The sequence below is a fragment of the Pipistrellus kuhlii genome, unplaced genomic scaffold (genome assembly GCF_014108245.1).
Source record: "Pipistrellus kuhlii isolate mPipKuh1 unplaced genomic scaffold, mPipKuh1.p scaffold_m20_p_8, whole genome shotgun sequence".
Classification (NCBI taxonomy): domain Eukaryota; kingdom Metazoa; phylum Chordata; class Mammalia; order Chiroptera; family Vespertilionidae; genus Pipistrellus; species Pipistrellus kuhlii.
In genome coordinates, this window is record NW_023425584.1 from 44,673,376 (window position 1) to 44,697,472 (window position 24,097).

At 39.6% G+C, this 24,097-nt stretch overlaps 1 protein-coding gene across 2 annotated transcripts; it reads left to right on the forward strand.

Moving 5' to 3' along the window:
- The first annotated feature begins 331 nt into the window (after nucleotides 1–331).
- ZNF330 (zinc finger protein 330) lies at nucleotides 332–21,444 on the forward strand. Of its 2 annotated transcripts, XM_036424069.2 has the most exons (10): nucleotides 332–520; nucleotides 4,009–4,136; nucleotides 6,229–6,248; nucleotides 6,349–6,419; nucleotides 9,008–9,087; nucleotides 15,290–15,416; nucleotides 15,875–15,979; nucleotides 17,632–17,678; nucleotides 18,912–19,029; nucleotides 20,490–21,444. In XM_036424069.2, exons 2-10 carry the CDS (start codon nucleotides 4,017–4,019, stop codon nucleotides 20,756–20,758), a joined length of 957 nt encoding a protein of 318 aa, XP_036279962.1. In that variant the 5' UTR covers nucleotides 332–520; nucleotides 4,009–4,016; the 3' UTR covers nucleotides 20,759–21,444. The 2 variants fall into 2 exon arrangements, with proteins under 2 accessions (XP_036279962.1, XP_045432404.1); XM_045576448.1 differs by lacking the exon at nucleotides 332–520 and having other exon boundaries at nucleotides 4,006–4,136.
- Nucleotides 21,445–24,097: the final 2,653 nt, after the last annotated feature.

Sequence of the window (24,097 nt, forward strand, 5' to 3'; positions counted from 1 at the left end):
ATGGTGGGAAGTTTCCCAAAGACTTAGGCCAGCATTTTTCAGAGTCAACTGAAACGGTGCCAAATTTGTGAATTCATGTCCCTCTTCCTTTTAGTTTTTCTCTTCCTTTAGATTCCTCCTTCTCTGAAAACATAAAATAGAAGGGCCTTCCCAGCTCCTTAAGCTCTGTTTTCCCCTTTTTCTCCTTTTCTCTCCCGCATCCTCCTTTCCATCCGGCCTCCCTCTCCCCAAGAGAGAGCCCCTCCCCAGCAGGAGTGGGCGGGGCGGGGGTGGAGCCAACAAAAGTGGGCGGGCCCTCCCCTGTCTACGCGCCGCCGTCAGGACGCGCTGACGTCAGAGGACATCCGGTCCGGCTCCTGGAGTCGGGGAAAGTGACTGCCCGCCTTCCCTGCGTGTCAGTTACCTCCTAACCCCGGGTCGTGGTCCACACGAGCCGGCTTTCCTGTCGCCGCCGCGGGCGTCACCCCGCCGCTCCCTGCCTCCTCCCTGCCCTCGGAGTGAGCTCGGCCTCCCCGCCCGGGTGAGCGAGGGCGGCCCGGAGCGCGCGCGAGGGAGGGTGTCCCGCGGGCGGTGGCGGTCGGCGGGTCCCCGAGCCGCGTGGCACCTCCGGCGAGTCTCCGGCCGCCCGCCCGCCCCTTCGCCCTGCCCGCTGCGTCCCCTCTGGCAGCGGGCTCTCCCTCCACCCCAGGCCGTGGCGACCCCGCGCCCTTTTCCTCGTTTGGCGACAGGGGCCACGGTCTGGAGAGGTCGGAGCGCAGCTGGAGGAGGGCTCAACCCCATCTGAGCCTGAGAAAATTTGCTTTTCAAATTTCCAAAACTGGAGCGGGGGGGAAAAAATGAGGCCCAACTTTCTCAGCGGCTCACCCCTGGGGACGTAGAGAATTCCCCTTTATGGTCACCGGGAGATTGTGTCCTGTGCTCTGTTGGCCATAAGAGGCCACGTTTTCCCCACCCTGTAGATTTTGTCATGTTATCTACTGAAAGGTGACCTGGTGGGCTTGAGCAGGACTTGAGGAGCCACCTATCTATCGAACGTCCTGGCTTGGTTTGTCCAATTTTTTTTTAAGTCGCAACTTCCCATCACTTGGTTTTTGATGGGATAGTCTAACCTAAGAGTTGAAACCCAAAATAGGAAAAGTTCTTGAGGGACCTTCGTGTTGTTTCCAGGACAAGCTGGTGCGTGGTTTTGCTGTATTGTATGTTAAATACGCCCTTTTGAAAAAGAAATAGAAGTCTCTTCAAGGCGGGCTTCCTTGAACTCTGTCCATGTGTCCTGGGCACGCCTTGATGTCTTGGAATCAGTGTCTTCAGGGAGGCTGTGTGTCACAGTCCCCACAGGGAAACCTGAGTCTGTCCTTGGAGGCTTGGAATTCCTAGATCCTGAGTAGGGCCTGGAAGTCTCAATCTGTACTTTTAGGAATTTCTGCAGTTGATTTTTGAGAATTACTCTTAGGAAAAAAAAGACTTTAAAAATATGTACTTTGAAGAATACTAAGGAATTTGAGATTCAGATTTCAAAGCAATCGCGTGTAAGTTCTTTCATGAGTGTGTCTCTTCATTTATTGAGTGATTAATATATGCCAGGCAGAGCTGGGAGGCAAACATCCTCGAAAGATGTGTTATTGAGTAAAAAACTTGTTCTATTAAATGTGGTAGTTCTTTCAACCAAATGATGAAAGCCAGTTTTAAAGTCATTATTTTTTAAAATATATTTTATTGATTTTTTATAGAGAGGAAGGGAGAGATAGTTAGAAACATTGATGAGAGAGAAACATTGATCAGCTGCCTTCTGCACACTCCCTAACGGGGATATACCCACAACCAAGGTACAAGCCCTTGACCAGAATTATCCTAGGAGGTGGAGTTGTTGATGCTGACTGGCATAGAAACTGACCAATCAGAACCGAATCTGTGTGAAGTGCGAGGAGCCAGTGACTGCCTAAGAGGTGGAGCTTTTGACACTGACTGGCATAGAAGCCTACCAATCAATACCTAATCTGGGTGAACTGTGAAGGCAGAACCTAAGGTGGGGGCTGAGGAGGGGTTTTAATGGCAATAGCTGTTTGGTGTAAGGTATAAGAAAGTCATTCCATTTTTTAATGACCAGTTGGCAGTATAGTGCCTATGGCTGGTTATCAGTCCAGATATAGGGGTTATGTATATTTTTATCTGCCAAGAGCATCTCCTGATGAAAATGGCTGCATCCCCCCCCCCCCCCTTTAAGCAATCCTATTCTATATAATATATCTATATTACTAAAAGGGTAATATGCTGATTGGAAAAGGGTAATATGCTGATTGGACAGGGTCAACCGGCCATCTTTCAGACGTCCGACTTCCTTCTAGACTAGGGGTGTCAAACTCAATCAGAGAAGGGTCCAAAATCTAAAATCCAGCCTAAATCGCGGGCCGAATGGTTTACTGAACAGTCATAAACTGTCATTGTGATGGAAACGCAGCGGAGTGCAGTGATGACAGCGTGGTGCGGGCCACATTGCAAGGCCTGGCGGGACGGATTTGGCCCGCGGGCCTTGTGTTTGACACGTGTTCTAGACAAAGCCATGGTGGTGGGGCTGAGGCAGGGGCCATTAGGGGCGTTCAGGCTGGCAGGGGAGGGCAGTTGGGGCAACCAGGCCAGCAGGGGAGGGCAGTTGGCAAGATCAGGCTGGCAGAGGACAGCAGTTAGGGGTGATCAGGCAGGCAGGCAGAGAGGTTAGGGGCAATCAGGCATGCAGGCAGAGGCAGTTAGGGGCGATCAGGCAGGCAGGCAGGTGAGCAGATGGGAGCCAGTGGTCGCAGATTGTGAGGGGGATGTCTGACTGCTGGTTTAGGCCCAGTCCCTAAACTGGCGGTTGGACATCCCCCAAGGGGTCCCGATTGGAGCAGTGCAGGCGGGGCTGAGAGATCTACCTCCATCCCCCACACAAATTTTCATGCACTGGGCCACTAGTATATATATATAAAAGCCTAAATGATCATTTGCCCAGTATCTATGATGTGCACTGACCACCAGGGTGCAGACACTCTGACTGGTAAGTTAACTTGCTTATGGGGTCTGGCCAATTAGGACTAGGCAAGATGGGCTGGACATGCCCTGGAGCCCTCCTTTGGTTTTTCTTTGGCCCTGACCCTGCACCAGTGTGGCCCCTTGGCCTGCCTGCACCCTCTCACAATCTGTGACCCCTTGGGGGATGTCTGCAGGCCAGGCCGACATGACACACAATGACTACCAGGGGCCAGAGACTCAAATGCAGGAACTGCTGAGCTGTGGTGATTTGGCAGCAGCAGTTTTCAGGTGATGCACCAGAAACCAGAGAGGAGGGAGCCTGGTTCCAGGGTGTTTCACACATGAGAACTGCCCTCTCAGAGTCCGGGACCCCTCAAGGGATGTTGGAGAGCTAGTTTTGGCCCGTTCCCTGCAGGCCAGGTTGAGGAACCCCACTGGTGCACGAATCCATGCACCGGGCTTCTAGTTTGAATATAAAGTTCAAAACAGTGATGTAAACTGGGTAAGTAATATACTTTTTAAACTTTATCTGCCTAATTATTTTATTTTTTTACCTTGGTACAGAGTAATTTTTAAAGAATACTTAATATCAGGGAAACATTTTTTTTTCTCCAATGGGAAAGAAAACTTGGCTTTTAAGATGATTTGGGGTGTGTGTGTGTGTGTGTGTGTGTGTGTATTTGTATTTATATTTGTTATAATTATTTGGTAGTGCAAGTAAGTACATTATTTTAAAAGCATCTACTGTGTTTCCCCGAAAATAAGGCATTCTCTGAAAATAAGACCTAGTGCAACTTTGGGAGAAAAAAAATTAATATAAGACACTGTCTTATTTTCGGGGAAACGGTATTTTACTTGGGATAATGTGTGCTTAATGTTTCATAAAGTCTTAAAATTGCTTACCCATCAAAACTACAGGTTTGAGTTTAAAATTTATTAGTTTATTTAGAATAGCAAATGCAACCTGGCACTTATACTTTCTCTGTTCTCTTTTGTTGAAAGAGGGAAAAATGCCTAAAAAAAAGACTGGTGCAAGGAAGAAGGCAGAGAACCGCCGGGAACGTGAAAAACAGCTGCGAGCATCGAGAAGTACTATAGATTTAGCTAAACACCCATGCAATGCTTCAATGGTAACAGCTTTTTATGTATCAGTTGATAGTTGAAAAACTGTATCAGATATAGGAAAAACACCTGAAAAAAATGTTAGTGAATACAGTGTTGTTGCATATATTTTATTGATCTTGAAATCTGTATTAGAGGCATGTCCATTGTTTTTATTAACACTGAGTAGCAGTGATTTTTGTTTGATTTTATGTTATTGATAAAACCTAGCATATTACCTTGCCTATTCTTGGTGATGAATACTTACCAAGAATGCATACTAGGATTGCTGTGAAAAATTTTCCAGCTTCTCTGAGCTTATGTGTCCTAATTCAGTTTGTCTTATTTGTTGTAACCTTTTTATCATTTTCTCTTAGCAGTTCTTTGTAACTCATTTGATTTTTCATTTCTAAACTTTCTACTGTTCTTGACATCTCTTTTGGTTTCCTGTTCTATTTCCTTATTTCCCTGTGCCAAATGGGTTAGTGCTGGCCACTTCTGGGCTTCTTTGGTCAAAGTTGCGAAAAGCAAGCGCTATTTATGTCAGCATTAGTCCTTTTCTTTCTTTGACTTTGTTTCTCTGAGTTGTTCCACATTTCCCAATTTCTACTTCTCTCTACTTTTTCTATTCCCCCTACTCCTCTTTTATCTTCTGTTTCATCAGACATACACAAAGTGTTTAACATGACTTAATTCCACAAACTGTTGTGCATCTACTCTGTGCTGTCAGATACTGTTTTAGGCACTGTGGGGGTACATAGGTGAATGACACAGTCCTGTTTCCACAAGCTTATGGATCAGTTGTTTTGCGCAGTACTTAAGAACTGTTTGTTTATAAATGACAAATCCAACCTATGTAACCAGGAGAAATAGTGGACTAACTTGTATAGTTGGGCAGGGCAAGGATATAGCTGGGACACAGGGACCACTGGAACCTGGAACAACCTTGTAGTTCCATCTTTTGCTTTTGTTCCTTTTTGCTCCTTAGTTCCATTTTCTCAGGTTGCCTTATTCCATTTGTTTAGGTTCATAGGCACCGGTAACTCGCATATCTTGCATCACATGTCATTACCTTAGAGAGGGAAAGAACTCTGACACTTTGGACTTCGTGGTGCCATTTCCAGAACTGACATTTATGGCTGGAATGGGGGAGCAGGATTACATAGCACAGATAGGACAGTGGGGACCCTCCTTTTGTGTGTCAGGGTCATTTCTATGATAGAGTCCAGGGGCAGAGGGCAAGATGAAAGAAGTAATTCACATTTCTAAGTACAGTATATACAATGACAGCCAGACTTGGTGAGTATTGCAGTGGAGGCACAATTAGGACTAAGAGGTGATAAAGTTGAATGTGTGGATGGGCTGCAGTTTAAAGAAGAGGTGGGATCACCACCAGAACTTCCAACAGGGAAAGACTGAGGAGAGACATTTCAGGGCAAGGTGTTAGAATAAATAAGGCATACACATAAAGAGAGTACAAGGCATATTTTGAAATTGGCTGAAAAATAGTGACTTGAATCTAAAGAGAATAGGCCAGCAATTTGAAAAGTAGTTAGAGACCAGATTGTTGAGAGTTTTTAATACCATGCTTTAAGATTCTGGATTTTCTGTAAGCTTTATCATATTGTGTTCTACACTGTTTCTTGTGTCTGTTCTTTATTATTTGTGTGATTCTTTAAAAAACAAACTACCTCTATTTACCTCTTTTGTGAAAATGCCACTTCTTTGTCTAGGGCACATGTGTCAAACACAAGGCCCGCGGGCCAAATCCGTCCCGCCAGGCCTTGCAATGTGGCCCGCACCGCGCTGTCATCACTGCACTCCGCTGCGTTTCCATCACAATGACAGTTTATGACTGTTCAGTAAACCATTCGGCCCGCGATTTAGGCTGGATTTTAGATTTTGGCCCCTTCTCTGATTGAGTTCGACACCCCTAGTCTAGGGTGTCACGTCCAAGAGCATACCTTTATTATATGTAGATTCCTGTATACTGGAGAGTGTTAGAGGGTTTGGGCAAGTGTCATTTAAATTTTAATATGAAGAACAGGATATTCTTTACAATGCAAGTAAATTTGCAATTTTCAGCCAGTAGGAAATTAATGTCATGTTTATATTTTACAGGAATGTGACAAATGCCAGAGGTAAGTTTTTATTTCTTTTTCTATATGTATGTAATAATATAGATCCTCTGATATTTTATCTGATATTGACTATATTTTCAAATTTATTTTACATGACAAGGCGGCAGAAGAATAGAGCATTTTGCTATTTTTGTAATTCAGTACAGAAGTTACCAATTTGTGCACAGTGTGGTAAGTATAATAACTAAAGGCACCTGCCTTTTATTAAATATTTGTTGGCAGTTAATCAATATGAAATGGTGGGTTTATCCCTGTTTATAATATTGTTATGCCTTACCATTAATAAAATATCATTAAATGTTATTTTGCCTATCAAAATATTATCAAGTCTTGATTTTGATTCTTTAATTTAATGCTGGTAAACGGTTAACATACAGGTTAGATATAGGTTACCAACATGTTTTTGTTGTGTTTTTAAGATATTTTAATTGATTTTTAAGAGTGAGAAACATATTTACTGCCTCCTGCATGCCCCCTACCAGGATCGAGCCCACAACCTGGACAGGTGTCCTGACTGGGAATCAAACCAACAACCTTTCAGTGTATATATTTACTGATGCCCGACCAACTGAGCCACACTGCCCAGGGCTATCAACATGTTGTTTCATATATTAAAAGATCAGATTTCAGACTAATACTACTTGGTGGTCCTGGATTTTTAATTATACTACTTTAGTCTTGTCCATAGCCATTTGTTTACTTTTCTAAAATTTGATTCCTGCTAATGTTGCCTGCATTATGTTAGACCATTGGGAATAGTTTTATTCCACATTTACCTGATGATTTGTTTTTTGTTTGGCATTTAGCATATAATTCTTGAAATTCTTCACATGGATTCCCAAGTGATAAGAATAGAGTTCTTAAGCTACATACTCATTTCCTGGGTATAAGTGGAAACTAAGAATAGATGATCATTCAGAGTAAAACTAAATGTAGTTTATAGAACAAGATTGGTGTTTGTCAAATAGTATTCCTCAGAATACTTGTACTATTAATAAGTAGTTTTTAGCACAGTGTATACATTTGAGAAATGTTGTGTGTTTCATTCCCTTCCCATCTGGGAGATTTCTATTATATCGTGTTTAATAAAGAACTAATATGCTAATCAGACGGAACAGCAGAACGACCATCTGGACAACCTTCTGGACGAAGCCAGGGCTGTGAGGGCTGAGCCCCTTGCACGAATTTTGTGCATCAGATCTCTAATATTTATATGTTAAAGTTTCTGAAGACCTCCAGTAAAGAAATACAGATTTTTCTCCCCAAACTTTTACTTGAACAAATATATCTTTTGGTTTTGGTATAATTGTTTCAGGTGTAACACATTTTGGGATATGCTCATTTTAATTTGTTTACATATGGTAACATTGCAGAAAGTTAGGGATGTTTAGGGCTATATCCCTGAATATTCTAGTATAGTTCTAGCTTTCAAAGAAGACATCATTAAGGTTTATAATTAATGAAAAAGAGAATACTGGTGTAGTAGACTGCTTATCTGCCAGTTGTTACATCCTTATTTTATAAAAGAAATGAATATAGAATGAGAAAATAATTTATGGAAAAGATTAAATTCTTGCTAGGACCTTCCTATAATTCCAATGTTTTTGAGCTTAAATTTTGTTATACATGGATGCATTTCTCATTTATTTTATACTTAGTGTTAGACATGGAACAGTTGGGTAGCTGTTGGCTCTCATTTCCAGTATCTCTTTCTTCCTATTTCCTGTTGTCTAGCTTTGTTCCTCAGATAATCAGGATAATGGAAAATTGAATATCTTTTGTTTCTTTGATGTTCCACTTTGTGGAGTATGAAATGGATGAGTACTGTGTCATTATTAATGTTCCCATAGTATATGAATTTCCTATCAGTGTTTTGAATTGGTAATTAGCTGTTATATCAGAGCTTTTGTGGCTATATGGTAATTTTTTAGCTCTATTGCTGTTTTTTGTGCTCAATTTGGGGACTATTTGAAAGTTTTTTTGAAAAAATATTTAACTGGAAGTTACGTCTGTAAATGTGTACATATGAATAAACTTAAAAAGTGAACCAGATAAGATGCATAATCTCTGTTTGGTTGTTTGGAGATATTGTGTGGAAAGAAATAAGATGTTACCTACAAGATTCAGTGAGCACTAAACCTGACTGTGTTTATTGCGAATTATGAATGGTTAAATTCATTTTTTATTTTTTAATCCTCACTCGAGGATATTTTTCCATTGATTTTTTAGAGAGAGCGGAAGAGTGAGGGAAAGACAGAAATATCAATGTGAGAGACACATCAGCTGGTTGCTTCCTGCACGAGCCCTGACTAGGGCCCAAACCAGGGAGGAACCTGCAACTGAGGTACATTCCCTTGCCCGGAATCATGTCCAGGACCCTTTGTCCACAGGCTGACGCTCTATCCACTGAGCCAAACGGGCTAGGGCATGAAAGGTTAAATTCGTTTTAAAGCGTATTTTAAAACCTGCTGTTGTGGTTTGGTTACAAAACATAACCTGAATTTCTGATTTTAGTACAAATATAAATTAACACAACTTTATTGTGCAATTGGTTTTTAATAAATTTCTAATCTCAAAAGCTCTGGCTCAGGTAATGAGATCTCAGTTATATCCATTTTTTATTTTTTGTTATGTAAGCAGTACACTGCTTATTTCTATCTACTTAAAATTATTTTCACAAGCTAGATAAAGATAACTAATGGATTACTTGCATGTGCTACTTTTGCCAGGCTAATTGCATAAATTTGTTTCCTTACTAGGGAAAACGAAGTGCATGATGAAGTCTTCAGACTGTGTCATAAAGCATGCTGGTGTATACAGTACTGGTCTTGCAATGGTGGTAAGCTTCTCGTCATTATCTCTTAGACCGGTCAGTGATTTTCAACCAGTGTACTGCAAGAATTTTTAAAACATGCACTAACTGACTATTTCATCAGGGGCTCTGACCCCTTTCTCTTAGATTGTGAATTAAAAAAATGACAACAGCCAGCACAATAATAGCAATCCAATGTGAATTAAAATTACACGTATTTAAAAAAATGTTTTCATTGATTTCAGAGAGCAGAAGGGAGAGGGAGAGAGAGATAGAAACAACATTGATGAGAGAGAATTATCGGCTGCCTCCTGCACTCTTTACTGGGGATTGAGCCTGGAAACAGCATGTGCCCTGAAATCCTACTGTGACTTCCTGGTCATTGGCTGATGCTCACTCACTGAGCCACACTAGCCAGACTATATCTTTTTTTTTTTTTTTTGTCAGATGGGCAAATATATTTTTTTGCTAAGCTGGCAGAATTTTAGTAATTTATTTGTGTCATGGAATGAAAAAGGTTTAAAATTGCTGTCTTAAGACTAGTTGTATCCACGGATAAGAAAACATCATTTTGACCAATGGTTATTTTTTATAACCACTGTATTTTATAAACATACTAAGGCCCGGTGCACTAATTTGTGCACGGAGTGTGGTGGTGGTGGTGGTGGTGGTGGGGGTACCCTCAGCCCAGCCTGCAGCCTTTCCAATCGGGGACTACTGGTTGTTACAACCCAGGGTTTTTATATATTATATTAATCACATTGCTTTATCCCTTAGCTTAATTAATCTGGAGTTATCTGGATTATCTGTGGCATGTTTTTGTATGAATTTCCTTTATTACCTACTTGTTTTTAACTGCTTCCTATTTTTCTTACTTGGAAGCATACAAGGAATGGAAACATTTAATTTTGACATAAATAGAAGTCATTTTTCATTGGTATCTTTCTAATGTGTCTTACTTAGACTTCATTTACTATGAAAGCCTTGCTTACCCAAGGTTCATGCTGTTGATTGAATAAGCAACCTTGTTCTAAAAGAACATAGGATCAGTATTTTTATTTTAGAGCTTTTATGTACAAAAAAGTACACATTTAATACAGGTTATACATAATTTCTTCATTATATGTATAAGTTGCTAAGGAAAGTCATTGTTTTAAGTAATAAAAACATGTTTTTTGTGATGCATTTTGCTCTCTTTTTCACTAAAAAGTTATCCTTTTAATCAGTTTTACTGTATTCCATTGTGTGATTTTATGCTCTGGTTCAAATTTCAGTTCATGATTAAAATAATACTATTTTACATCAAGCAGAATATTTTATTTTTAGTAACTTTTCAAGAACATATAAGTACCTATCAGAAGGCAGATCTTTATATACATATTTCATGTGTGCTTATCTTACAGATGCTAGGAGCTAGAATTATTGATAGTCATCTTGTGAATTCTTTATTTTAAATATAAGGTTGTCAGTGTTACCTTTCAGAAATCAATCAAATATTCAAAAACCATGGTCATCTTCCTTGGTAGCTTGCTTATGTCTAAATTTATCAGATACTTTAACTGAGTTGTATGAGTCTGTATGATCTTTTCTAATATAAATAAAATATTTAAGTAGAATCATGAATCATTAGTTATAAATTCTAGAAATCCTCTCTTTGCCCTGCTTTGTCCTAGAAGCCTGACTGGATCATTCATGGCTTTCTTATGTTATGGCTTCCTTTTGGTTCAGCCAATGGGAGATGCTGGCAGGATACCTTAGGATAATAGGAGAGTACCATCTGGGTCATTATTCTTCCAGCTCATTTCCTTCCACGTTGCCCTTGTTTGGATGTGAATTGGGTAGAGTTCCTCTCTATATGGCTCTCGCTTGGGTTCTGGTAACTCTCACCTTTCTCTGTCCCTTGATGTTTTTTTTCTGAGCCTATCCCTGTCCTTTGTAAATTATTTCTTTTAAACTCTCCCATGTTACCCATTTTAGTGTGCTATGTCTTTGTTGTTAGAACCTTGAGTAAGCCAAGAGACATTTGAGGATTTGCTAGCTACAATGTTAATCCATTTTTATTTTTTATTATTTTTTAAAATATATTTATTGATTTCAGAGAGGAAGGAAGAGGGAGAGAGAGATAGAAACATTCATGATGAGAAAATTATGGATCGGCTGCCTCCTGCAAGTCTCCCATTGTGGATCAAGCCCAATTCCCCAGGCATGTGCCCTTGACTGGAATCGAACCCGGGACCCTTCAGTTTGCAGGCTGACGCTTCATCCACTGAGCCAAACCAGCTAGGGCTGTTAATCCATTTTTATAAGTCATAAAACATTTTTCCTATTTGCTCTATACTATTTTTGTTATAGGGCCTTGAATGGTATAACTGGGATTCAGAAGACCTGGATTTAAATCTCAGCTCCTCTATAATGTAGTTCTGGGATTTGGACTTGGTCTCAGGCCCCTGTACCTCATCTGTGAAGGAAAGACCATTCAGTCCATTAAGAGTCTTTATAATCCTTAATACTCTTGACCTCATATTATTGAAAAATGTAGTCTTAGTATCCTATCTTTTTTTTTTTTTTTAAATATATTTTATTGATTTTTTACAGAGAAAAAGGGAGAGAGATAGAGAGCTAGAAACATCGATGAGAGAGAAACATCGACCAGCTGCCTCTTGCACACCCCCCACTGAGGATGTGCCCGCAACCAAGGTACATGCCCTTGACCAGAATCAAACCCGGGACCTTTCAGTCCGCAGACAGACGCTCTACCACTGAGCCAAACCGGTTTCGGCTCAGTATCCTATCTTGATAAAGAAATGGAAAGTCTTATCCTGTCATTTAGTTCTATATATTATACTTTTATTCCCCCCCACCCCCCAAAAAGAAACAGGACAATTGCTTTGAAGCATAAGATGCCTTAAAAGAAGAAAAGCTGCTGACAGACATTTAATATGTTGTCTAGGCTATCCTAGAAAAGCTATATGATTATTTTATAAATTACACAGATAAGGAATTTTCTTCATTTTTAAAAATAAATCTTTATTGTTCAGATTATTACAATTGTTCCTCTTCCCCCCTTTCCATAGCTCCCCTCCACCTGGTTCCCATCATACCCTCTGCCTTTACCTCTCCCTGACTGTCCTCATCCATAGTTGTACAATTTTTGTCTAGTCTCTTCCCATACCTCTCACACCTTTTCCCCCTGGGACTTGTCAGTACACTCCCTTTCTATGCCCTGATTCTATTATATTCACCAGTTTTTTCTGCTCATCAGATTTTTTATTCACTTAATTTTTAGATTCACTTGTTGATAGATGTGTATTTGTTGTTCATAATTTTTATCTTTACCTTTTTCTTCCTTTCTTCCTCTTAAAGAATACCTCTTAGCATTTCATATAATGGTGGTTTGGTGGTGATGAACTCCTTTATCTTTTTCTGATCTGTGAAGCTCTTTATCTGACCTTCAGTTCTGAATGGTAGCTTTGCTGGGTAGAGTAATCTTGGTTGTAGGTTTTTGCTATTCATCACTTTGAATATTTCTTGCCACTCTTTTCTGGCCTGCATGGTTCCTGTTGAAAAATCAGCTGACAATCTTATGGGTGCTTCCTTGTAGGTAGGTAACTGTTTTTCTCTTGCTGCTTTTAATATTCTCTCTTTGTCTTTTGCTCTTGGCATTTTAATTATGATGTGTCTTGCTGCGGTCCTCTTTGTATTCCTTTTGTTTGAGGTTCTCTGTGCTTCCTGAACTTGTAAGTCCATTTCTTTCACCAGGTGGGGGAAGTTTTTGGTCATTATTTCTTCAAATAGGTTTTCAGTGTCTTGCTCTCTTTCTTCTTCTGGCACTGATATAATTCTGATGTTGGTATGCTTAAAGTTGTCCCAGAGGCTCCTTACACTATCTTCATATTTTTAGATTCTTTTTTCTTTCTGCTTTTCCTGTTGGGTGTTTTTTACTTCTTTGTATTTCAAATCTTTGACTTGATTCTTGCGATCCTCTAGTCTGCTGTTGAATCTCTGTATATTATTTATTTCAGTCAGTGTATGCTTAATTTCTAGTTGGTCCTTTTTCATATCCTCAAGGGTTTCACTAAATTTATTGGCCTTTTCTAGAACATTCTTGAAAAACCTTATAACCATGTTTTTGAACTCTATATCCAGTAGTTTGCTTTCCTCCATTTCTTTCATTTGTGACCTGTTTCTTTGTTTCCACATTATGGGTACTTCCCTGAATTGATAGAGTGGCTGTGTGTGCTAGGTGTCTTATAGGGCCCAGTGGCTCAGCTTCTCCAGTTACCTGAGGTGAACACTCTTGGTGCACCCCTTTGTAGACTCTGTGCAGTCTTATTGTAGTTAAGCCTTGATTCTTGTTGGTATCACTGGGAGGAATTGACCTCCAGACCATTTGGCTATGAGGATCAACTGTGTCTACGATGGGAGAATTTCTGTGCTGGAGATACCCTTATGAGGCAAAACTTACTTCAGTGGGCCTTTAGTGCTCACTGAGTCTGCCCCTGAGTGTGTTCCTTATTGATCTGAGGAGTTGTAATCTGGTCCCAGTCTGACCCCTGGGTACATTGGCTCCTGGATCTCCAAGGAGGTGCTAATTTAGCCTCTGCCTGAGGCCACCCAGCAGGAGCTACAGAGAGATCTGCAGATTCTTCTTTGTTTGGGTTTTGGAGGTGCCCAGATGAGCCCCAGCTGTGAAGCAATGCAAGCTGCTGTGGGGCCTTGGGCCTTCTTTTGGATGTTCTGGGTCTCTGACTCAGCTGCAGTTTGCTAGGTAAGTTTATATTTCAAAGGACCAGGCCATTCATATGCAAAAGCCTCTGGGTAAAGCTTGGATGGAGCAGAGTCTCAAGGCAGAGCAAACAGCAATGGCTTCCCATCCACCCTGCCCTAAGAGGCCGCCGGGTCTCAGTGTCCCTTGGTAATCATTGCAAGCACCTCTGAGAGAAAGTGGCACTTGAGTTCCGCCTGCTGCCAAACAGTTTCTCCCCGTATGAGTCTGGGTCCCCTGAGTCTCGCCTGGAACTGGAGTTCAGAGCAGTTGGGAACTTGTGTCTCCCTGTGGATTGAAAAAGCCAGCTGCATACTCAGTTGCCAGCCCTCTCCATGAGCACGCGCCTCCGTACCTCTGCCTTTACTTCCGCAGCTCCTCTGCATCTCAGTGTGCTCTTCTTTTCCCCTCTATTTGTAGAATTTCCACTTAGCTAGCCTTCCTGTGGTTCTGGATGATGTCCATTTTGTCTTTTAGTTGTAGTTTTGAATTTGTTGTGAAAGGCAGCAGGTTCAGGTGTTTACCTATGCCACCATCTTGGTTTCTCTCAAGGAATTTTCTCAAGTTGGAAATATTAGTATTTGGAAGGATTCAATTTAGTTACTGGAGTTGCTGTAGACAAGTATGCTTGAGCTGTGGACTCCAGATTTCATTTGAATTAGAATTCAGTTTGAAGGCCACACTTATAGCTCCTGACTTACTTCAGTGATTAATATTAGGGTAAGTGTATAGTTTTCCTTTTGCTTCTTTTTCTTTTGATATATAGCTAAGATCTGTATAAATAGCTATTGGTGTAGTAGTTTTCACTCTTAATTTTAGCTAAGTATGTAAACAGTAAATTTTTTTTCTTCTTCAATGAAGCCACCCACTGTCCCTGAAGTTTGATAAATTACTAGATATATATAACTTGGATGGTAGCTACTAGGTAGGACAGAGACTTTCAAACTTTTTCACCTCATGTCACAAATAAACTAATTAACTAAAATTCTGCGGCTCACCGAAACATATTTTTTGCCAATCTGACCAAAAGGGGGGGGGGGGGGGGAGATAGGTTTAACTTTGATTGTTTTTTAAAATAAATAATAATAGCAGTTATTTACCCTTTTTACTCCAAAGTGACTTAAAAAAATCAGGTGCCTATATTTATATATAAGGATTTTTGGTACCAAGAATTGATCAATCAGACATAAGCCTTCTTATGCAGTGTGACCAACAAGTTGGAACTCTATTAAATGACCTATGTATTCATGGTTTAAGACAGCACATTCATACTGGCTGACTCTTGTGTTGGCTATTGTCATTTTTTTTTTTTTTTAATTTACAATCTAAGGAAAAAGAGATTAATGCCCCTGACTAGGTATTGTACATTGAAAAATTCTTGTGGCACACGGAAAATCGCTGTGTTAGGCAATGGCTGCAGCTGGTCAAGTGACGAAGATTAATTTTTGTCTTCCTTGGCTGCAGGGTGCAATATGTGACTTCTGTGAAGCTTGGGTGTGTCATGGTCGGAAATGTCTCAGCACACATGCCTGTGCCTGCCCTCTTACCGATGCAGAGTGTGTGGAATGTGAGCGAGGTGTCTGGGATCATGGTGAGTGATTACATATAGGCAGTGAACTTGGCTGTAAGAGAGGGCTGACTTTGAAACATCCTGGATACTATTTTTAACATATTTTTCAGGATGCTTTCAATCCTAAATATGGACACTGTTTTGCTTATTAGTTTAGTTGAAAAAGGGATTTATATTAGCACTAACAGTCATTTGGATTGTTTACCAAAACAGGGAAGGTAGTTATGGGAGAGCAAGTGTCTCTGAGCATTGTATTATATTAGGTATGTGTAGCCAGGGGTTAGTGGGAGTCTCTTTCTTTATGGTTAATTTTGGCAGTATTCATTGTAGCTTTTATCAGATCAGAAACTCCTGTGTCATTATGGTGTAAATCTGAAATAACTTGCCATCCTTTTTGAGCAGTTTTATAGATATGAGTTTTTTCAGATTAAAACTTATTATATTTACATTTTTATGTTTTGTTTTTTTTAATCTAATAGGAGGCAGAATATTCAGTTGTTCTTTTTGCCAAAACTTTCTCTGTGAAGATGATCAATTTGAACATCAAGCCAGTTGCCAAGTTTTAGAAGCAGAAACATTTAAATGTAAGTTTTTATATATTAAATGTTCTTTATATCCAAGTTTCTTAATAGTCTGAGTGTTAAACAATGAAAAAGGAATCCAGTTTTTCATTCGGCCTCTTATGGACTGTAATTTAGCTCAAATCTATTTTCTGGGTGTAGAAAAAATTCATAACACATTTATTTTCTCTTTTTAAAAGAGGTGCCTATGGTATTTTAATTGGGCCAATTCTTTATTTTATGGGAATGATCAAGAATTACTGGTCCTGAATACCAAATGTCATTTTCACCTCTAAGCTACTAAAATAATCCCCTTTGTCTCCACACACTTCCAGATGCCCCCAAGTAAGGAATACCACCCCTATTTTCTTTTAAGTGATTCTTAGGCGGGAGTATGCATCAAAGACACCGTGGAGGATTTTAAGAAATACGTGTTCAGGCCTCATCCCTGAGATTCTATATTTACAGTTGTGGTGGGTGCCAGGCACATGCATTTAACCTGCACACATAATTCTCAAGGATCTTTCTATTTGAGAACCAGTGTTACTGACGGGGTGGATGGTATTATCTTCACAGATAGATTGTATTTTATTTCTACTCTGATTCTCCAAAGCTCAAGTTTTGGAGTCAAACACTACTTGATTTCTACTTTTTGATCATATGACTTGGGGCAAATTACTAAATATTTCTGAACCCGAATCTCCTTAAAAGGAAGATGTGAATTTCTTTTTCAAAGTGTTAATTGAAATGAGAATCCAGACAAAGAAAAGCATTACTATAATATCTGGCACTTAGAAAACCTTCCTATATAATAGAAGCCTTATATGCTAAGTGTCTGATTGTCTGTTCAACCAATCAAAGCAAAGTATGCTAATGATATGCTAAGGCTGCTCAACTGCATGCCATGACGGGCAGACGCTTTGACTGGCAGGTTAGCTTGCTGCTGGGGTCTGGTAGATCGGGACTGAGTGAGATGGGATGGACATGCCCTGGGGCCCTCCTAAGGTCTCTCCCCAGCTGGCCATCCTCCTGCGTCCCTCCCTGGACCTGATCATGCATTGGTGGGGTCCCTCAGCCTCTCTTGTGCCCTCTTGCAACCTGGGACCCCTCAAGGGATGTCAGAGAGCCAGTTTCAGCCCAATCCCACAGGCCAGGCCAAAGGACTCTACTGGTGCATTCCAAGGGACCCAAAATTCGTGTACCGGGCCTCTAGTTATTATATAATAGATGGCATCTGATATTCCCCAGATATTCACTTCCTTGAATTTGGTTCTTGTTCTGGTAGTTCTGGTATCAGTTATTAATCCTTATATTCACATAAATTTAAAATTGAGATATATGTGTATATGTGTATGTGTGTGTGTGTATATATATATATATGTATGTCATTATTAGATATATCTATAAGACATATATATCAATTATATATATAGCTCTTAGAATGTTTTTATAGAAATTCTCAAAGATTAAAAGAACATCTTAAAGTATATAAGAATTGTTGATTTCCTTTCTTGTGATTTGGAATTCAATCTCATTTTTATGTGTCCTCTAAGTTATACTATGAGACAGAAAAGCAAACTTAGTAATTGACCTAAGATAGTACTTCAAGTACAAATCTGAGGAAAATAGTATTTTTATTCCAAGTTTAATCTGGGCATTATGTATTTTCCCCACAGGTGTTTCGTGCAATCGGCTCGGTCAGCATTCTTGTCTTCGTTGTAAGGTATACTTGAGTATTTTTTATATTTTGTTTTTAATTCCCATATTCCACACCAGTCCTTGAGTTACGTACAGCATTGATTAAACATTATTTAGTTTTGTTTTTTCATTTCAGAGCTTGTGGGATTGAGAAATCTCTGTGACTTTGCAAAGGCTATAGGTTGGCTTGTCTAGAGTTGACACTAGTGCACATGCTTCCTGATTCTTGGCTCAGTGTTTTCACACCTTACATTTATGGAAAAAATTCTAACCAAAATGATGGAATGTATTTTAGTTAATGTCAAAATGCACTTTTGTAGGAGAGTGAAGATTTTCATAATGTTCTAATTCTTTGGAACTTATCTCTAGCATTTTTGTTTGTCAAAGATAACTAAATAGATACAACCAATTCACTTGCTCTCGAAAACATTTCTCTAGTTTTTGCTTATATTCTTAATCCTATCTTATTTCTCTTTCCACTTTTTTTCTAATTTTGTCTAAGCTGTGTCCTTTCCCTTAGATCTCTCTCCCGTCTTTATTATACCCCCATTCTCCTTCAGATCCCAGCTAAGACTTCATGTTCTTTCCTGAATCCTGCACCGGATTTAGTGATCCTCCTCTACTTTTCTCTTTCAATGCATAATGCCTTGTAGTGGCCTCTCCACTTGTCGGTGTCCCCAGTTAGCCTGCATACAATGTGAGGGTAAGATAGGCTCTTCACCATTATGTCATCACGGGCTTTGCTAATACTCATATATTCACAAATGAGTCTACATATCATATCCTGTGTATAGTTTCTGCCTTGTGTTAGGTCATAGTTCTGAAGAGTCCTGACAGAGAACATTTCTCTTAAGAAATTAAAGTCAGGAGTGTGACCAGCCCAAGCTCTTCTGCCCTAATGAACCACACACACCTTTAAATTTCCTTGAAATAGTGAATGTTATCTTTGCGTATTTTAAATTTACTTATTGTTACCTTAGCTGGTTTGCCTTAGTGGATAGAGCATTGGCCTACGGACTGAGGGGTCTCAGGTTTGATTCCAGTCAAGGGCACATGCCTGGGTTGTGGGCTCCAACCCCAGTAGGGAGTGTGCAGGAGGCAGCCAATCAATGATACTCATCATTGATGTTTCTATCTTTCTCCCTCTCCCTTCCTCTCTGAAATAAATAATAACATATTTAAAAAATAAAATGAAATAAAAATAAGTCCTGCTTGAAAGACTTCTTTAATTATTGTTCATTTTTACATCTCTGTATAGGCCTGTTTCTGTGATGATCATTCAAGGAGCAAAGTATTTAAACAAGAAAAAGGAAAACATCCTCCTTGCCCTAAATGTGGACATGAAACTCAGGAAACTAAGGATCTTAGCATGTCAAGTAAGGCTCTTAAAATGACGGTTGGTTTTGCTTTCATGCTTAGACAAAATGTATCTCTTTTTTCATTTTCTATTTTTGTTTTTACCTCTTTTTTCTATTTGGAAAGATAAATGTGTTCTCTTAAGGAAGTGGGATTTTACAGCCTTGGAAAATATATGGGTAACATTTCTCAATTTTCCTTAAGAAATATGCCATCATTCACTTTGATATTTGGCATTTGCCTCAGTTAATGACATAGTGAATACTGAAATTTAAGACCAAAAAAGGAATCTTTCTTTCTTTCTTTTTTTTGCTGAGGCTTCCTTGTTCAATAATTGAGTAGCTATAAATCCTTAATATTTAAGTGCTGGTAATCTTTAGTACTGGAAAGTTGGAATTCATTCTTAAGCAATTCTTAGGTACCGTATTTTTCGGATCATAAGACGCTCCGGACCATAAGACGCACCAGTTTTTAGAGAAGGGAAATGAAGAAAAAATGATTCTGAAACAAATATTGTCCTAAAATATTTTATGTGCATTAAAACCCAACATCACAGTCATAAACACATGTAATCAACCCTGTAAAGTAAACAGCAGCATTTAGAACCATTTTAGAGCCGGGCTAGCACACAGAGACCACACAGAGCCGGGCAAGTAAAAAAACTTTTTTTTTAAAGTATATGTGTAGGCTATATTTGGACCATAAGACGCAGGGACTTTTTCCCCCCACTTCTGGGGGAAAAAAAGTGCGTCTTATGGTCCGAAAAATATGGTATGTAGTATTTGAGCAGCTATACTTATTATGTACTACATCACTACTGTAGGAAATTGCTTTCTGGTTTTTATATAACTTTTCTATGAAGGAATAAGACTGCCATAAACATTTATAGTAATGTAGCTCACAATTTGACTCTTTACCAAACATATCGGAATGGAACCATAATTCTAAATGACTTTGCTTAATCAAATGAGGTAAGACTGATGATTTTGCTGATTTTTTTCTGCACTAGTTTGTATTGCTGGAAGGATAAATTAAAGACTTTGTCTTCTAGGACATCTGACTTATAAAATTGCCCTAAAAAGTATTATGACATGAAATCAACTCTGCTATAATTTGAAATAAATGTTTAATTGATCAAACAAAAGGGCATTTTATTTTAATTTTTAACATGCCTTATTATGTTTAGAGAGTGCTGTTTTGTTTCCCAACTTTTTCTAGATTTACTGAAATGACAATGTCATCTTTATCATTTGTTACACGTGTATGTAGACCTCAGATTGGATAGAATTGATAGTCGTTTTTTAAGGTCTTCTTTTTTTCCAGTTAAATATTAAGTTAGGAAAGTAGGAAAAATGTGGCTTACTTGTTTGGGAGTAAGAAACAGCCAATCAAGTTCATGTAATGTTATGGATTGTAGAGGAAAATGAGGATGTAGAGAACAGGAACTAATGAGGTGCCGTGTACATACTGTGTTTTGTAGCACGCTCCCTGAAATTTGGCAGACAGGCTGGAGGTGAAGAGGGAGATGGAGCTTCTGGGTACGATGCTTATTGGAAGAACCTTTCATCTGATAAGTATGGTGATACCAGCTACCACGACGATGAGGATGAGTCTGAAGCAGAGGATGAAGAAGAAGATGATGAAGGTGGAAAGGATTCAGATGTTGAGTCATCAGAATTGTTTACTAATTTAAATTTAGGAAGGACCTATGCCAGTGGCTATGCTCACTATGAAGAACAAGAGGACTAGAGGAACTACTTGCCCGTTGGTGACCTTGTCTGAGAGGAGCAGGAAAATGTGTGCTTGATGAATCGTGTGTGGGTGTTCAGAAGTACTGTCACAGCCTGGTGCAAAAGACTAGGCACACTTACTAGGCAAGGGGTAGGCATAACATTTTTATAGGAACTGATAAGCAGGCTTATGGCATAAGAAAAGTGATTTTCAAATGTAAGATGTTTATTGATACAAGGAATTAAGCATCATGGATTGGATTTTTACTGATTTCAGTAACTTGGTAGGTTTTGCCAATTAGATACATGTGTAGCATAAAGGAATAATTGGAGGGTAATATATTTGAAATTAAATTGCTCTTTTTTATGAAAAACACTGCTAATAAATACATTCTGTCTGATTTTGTAAAATGTAATGAATAAATAGAGTTATTGTATTTTTCTTTGTATGTCTCTAGGATGCAAGTCAGATGTTCTATAAAATTTTCATTAAATCTTCATGTCATCTTACATAGTCATGATATGTGTGCTTTAGCAACTGATTTTTCACAATGTACGTCCTGAATAGTACCTACTAATGCTTAAATGTATAGACAAAGGTGACTACAAAGCTATTTTTTCAGACACAGAATCAGAAATAGTATTACACAGATGTTTTACCCAGGAAATTTAATTTCTTTTTGAATAAATCTAGTATTACAGTTACATACTTTTGATATTTTATTTAATTTCTTGTTCTTAATTTTGTAAACCTTGGAAAGTATTCTGATATTTTTGTGTAATCTTCATTTTTTTGGTTAATATGAGAAATAAGTAGCAGAGATTAATATTGTGGTAGACAAAAAGTTATGCAGCCAGACCCCATCATTCATGGAGGTGGAGAACAGACAGTTGCTGGCACAAATTTCAGTTGTTACAGCTTATGAATTGGGATGGAGTGGTAGAAATAAACACTATGGGACTGACCGGCATTTGAGAAGTACAGAGAAAACTAATTTTGAGGATAAAAGGGTTGGATGGCTTATTCTATAGAAACATAATGAACAGCTGAGGGCAGTAATAGGCTGTGGAAACCAGGTGTGAGAGCCAGAGGGCCTCTGGATGCATGCAGAAAAAGCTTTCATCTCTTACCAGCAGGGCTGAGAAAACAGGACCAAGCCGAGGATTTAAAAGAACGAATGAACTTCAAGGACAGTTGCCCATCAAGTAAGTCCATATGCAAAGATCAGGGCACTGTTTGAGAAAACCCAGGTCCCTAACAAGTGAGATAAAAACTTCTGAATGGATGCTGCTGTAGATTTTTACTCCTCAGACTCCTGAACTTGCTCAGCCTTGCAGTCAGCTCACTCCTCTCTGTTAAGGACAAGCATCTCCCATCCTACTCCCCAAGCTGAACAGAAGTCTCCTTCCCTAGGCAATATGTGCCCCCTCAGGACTTGTCCTATTTCCAGGCTACTAGGCCTAGAATTAGGGTTAACTAACTATTGATAGAATTTAAATTAAACAAAGCTCAGGTGGGCTAGCAGAGAGGAGAAACCACTATTCCTCAAAGGAACCCTAAGAATTGGCCAGCATGTGCTGGGAGGAGCCAGGAGGAGTACGCTTGAGACTAGAATTCGAGAATGTTGATAATAGGGGTCAAAACAAAATTAGGGGAAAGTTTGATAGCACCACATTGGATTCTTAGGTTACAGGACTTAACAGGACTTAACACCCTGGCTACTGGGAGATGGTGAGTAACTTCCAGAAACATGGAAAAAGCAATGGCCAATTCTGAGCAAAGCTGAAATGCCTGCAATACTGTGGCAGATGGTGGAGAGAAGGAGTAAAAGGGTGAGGAAAATGGGCATGCTGGAATGGATAGATTATCTTTGGCTGGAAGATCATCAGATGATTATGTTCAACTGGAAGGCCCAGGGACAAACCATTTAACAAAGGCCATAAAGACAAGAATTGATAGGGGAGAGAAGGGGACAAGGGTCACTAAAAATTTAGCGATGACTCTAAGGTATTGCTCACAGTAGAAACAAACTATTACAAAGGTTAGTATTTATAGTAATGGGCAATAAGACCCTGAAAAAATAGTGGCCAAGTGGCAATGCCTAATGCCAAAGTCAGATGGGGTCATAAGTATCAAAATGACTCAAACTGGGAGTGATTATCCAAGGGGGCCTGGCCTGCAGAGAGTTATGAAGAAGGCTAATAGAATATACAGTGAGTGGCCAGATTATTATGACCACCCCATCAATACTTCGTTGGGCCATCTTTTGCCTTCAATACTGTGGCAGTTCTTACTGGCATTGACTCCACGAGATGTTGAAAGGTGATAGGAGGAATCTGACACAGCCTGACAAATAGCCTGTCCAGTTCTATATTTGATGGTTGTGGAACCAGCTGCCTGATGGCTCTTTTAACTTCGTCCCACAAACGCTCAATTGGATTGCGATTTGGTGACTGTGGGGACCTCCTAAGCAAAGTAAAGTCTCCCCCATGTTCTTGAAACCACTCCTGCACAATATGAGCACCATGGCATGGTGCATTGTCTTGTTGGAAGAAGCCATCTCCATTGGGATACACCATCAACATGATAGGATGAACTTAGTCAGCAATGATACTTAGGTATGTTGTGCTATTCAGATATTGTTTCACATGAAGTGAAGGGCCCAAATCATGCCAGGAAAACATGCCCCAAACCATAACACTGTCCCCACCAGCTTGAAGGGTTGTACTAATGCATGTGGGGTGTATACTTTCATGCTGTTTCCTCAAAACTCTCATTATGCCATCTGCATGATGCAACTGGAAATATGATTCATCAGACCATAAGACTTTTTTCCAATGCTCGACTGTCCAATTTTTGTGTTCCTGTGGGAATTGGAGATGTTTTATCTTGGTAACTGCAGACAGCAAAGGTGTTTGAATTGGCCTTCTGCTTCCATATCCCATACGATGCAGTGTACGGCTAATTTGCCTACAAACGTCAGGTGGTCATAATAATCTGGCCACTCACTGTATATAACACCCTTAGGGGTAAAATAATTAATGGGGACATTTTTCTTTCCATCTCTGATACTGGAGTTTCCATAATTAGAATTCTATGTCCTCAAAGGTGGCATCTTTTTAAAAAAAATATATATTTTATTGAGTTTTTACAGGGAGGAAGAGAGAGGGATAGAGAGTTAGAAACATTGATGAGAGAGAAACATCAATCAGCTGCTTCTTGCACACCCCCTACTGGAGATGTGCCCGCAACCAAGGTACATGCCCTTGACTAGAATCGAACCTGGGACCTTTCAGTCCACAGGCCGACACTCTATCCACTGAGCCAAACCGGTTTTGGCAAAGGTGGCATCTTTCT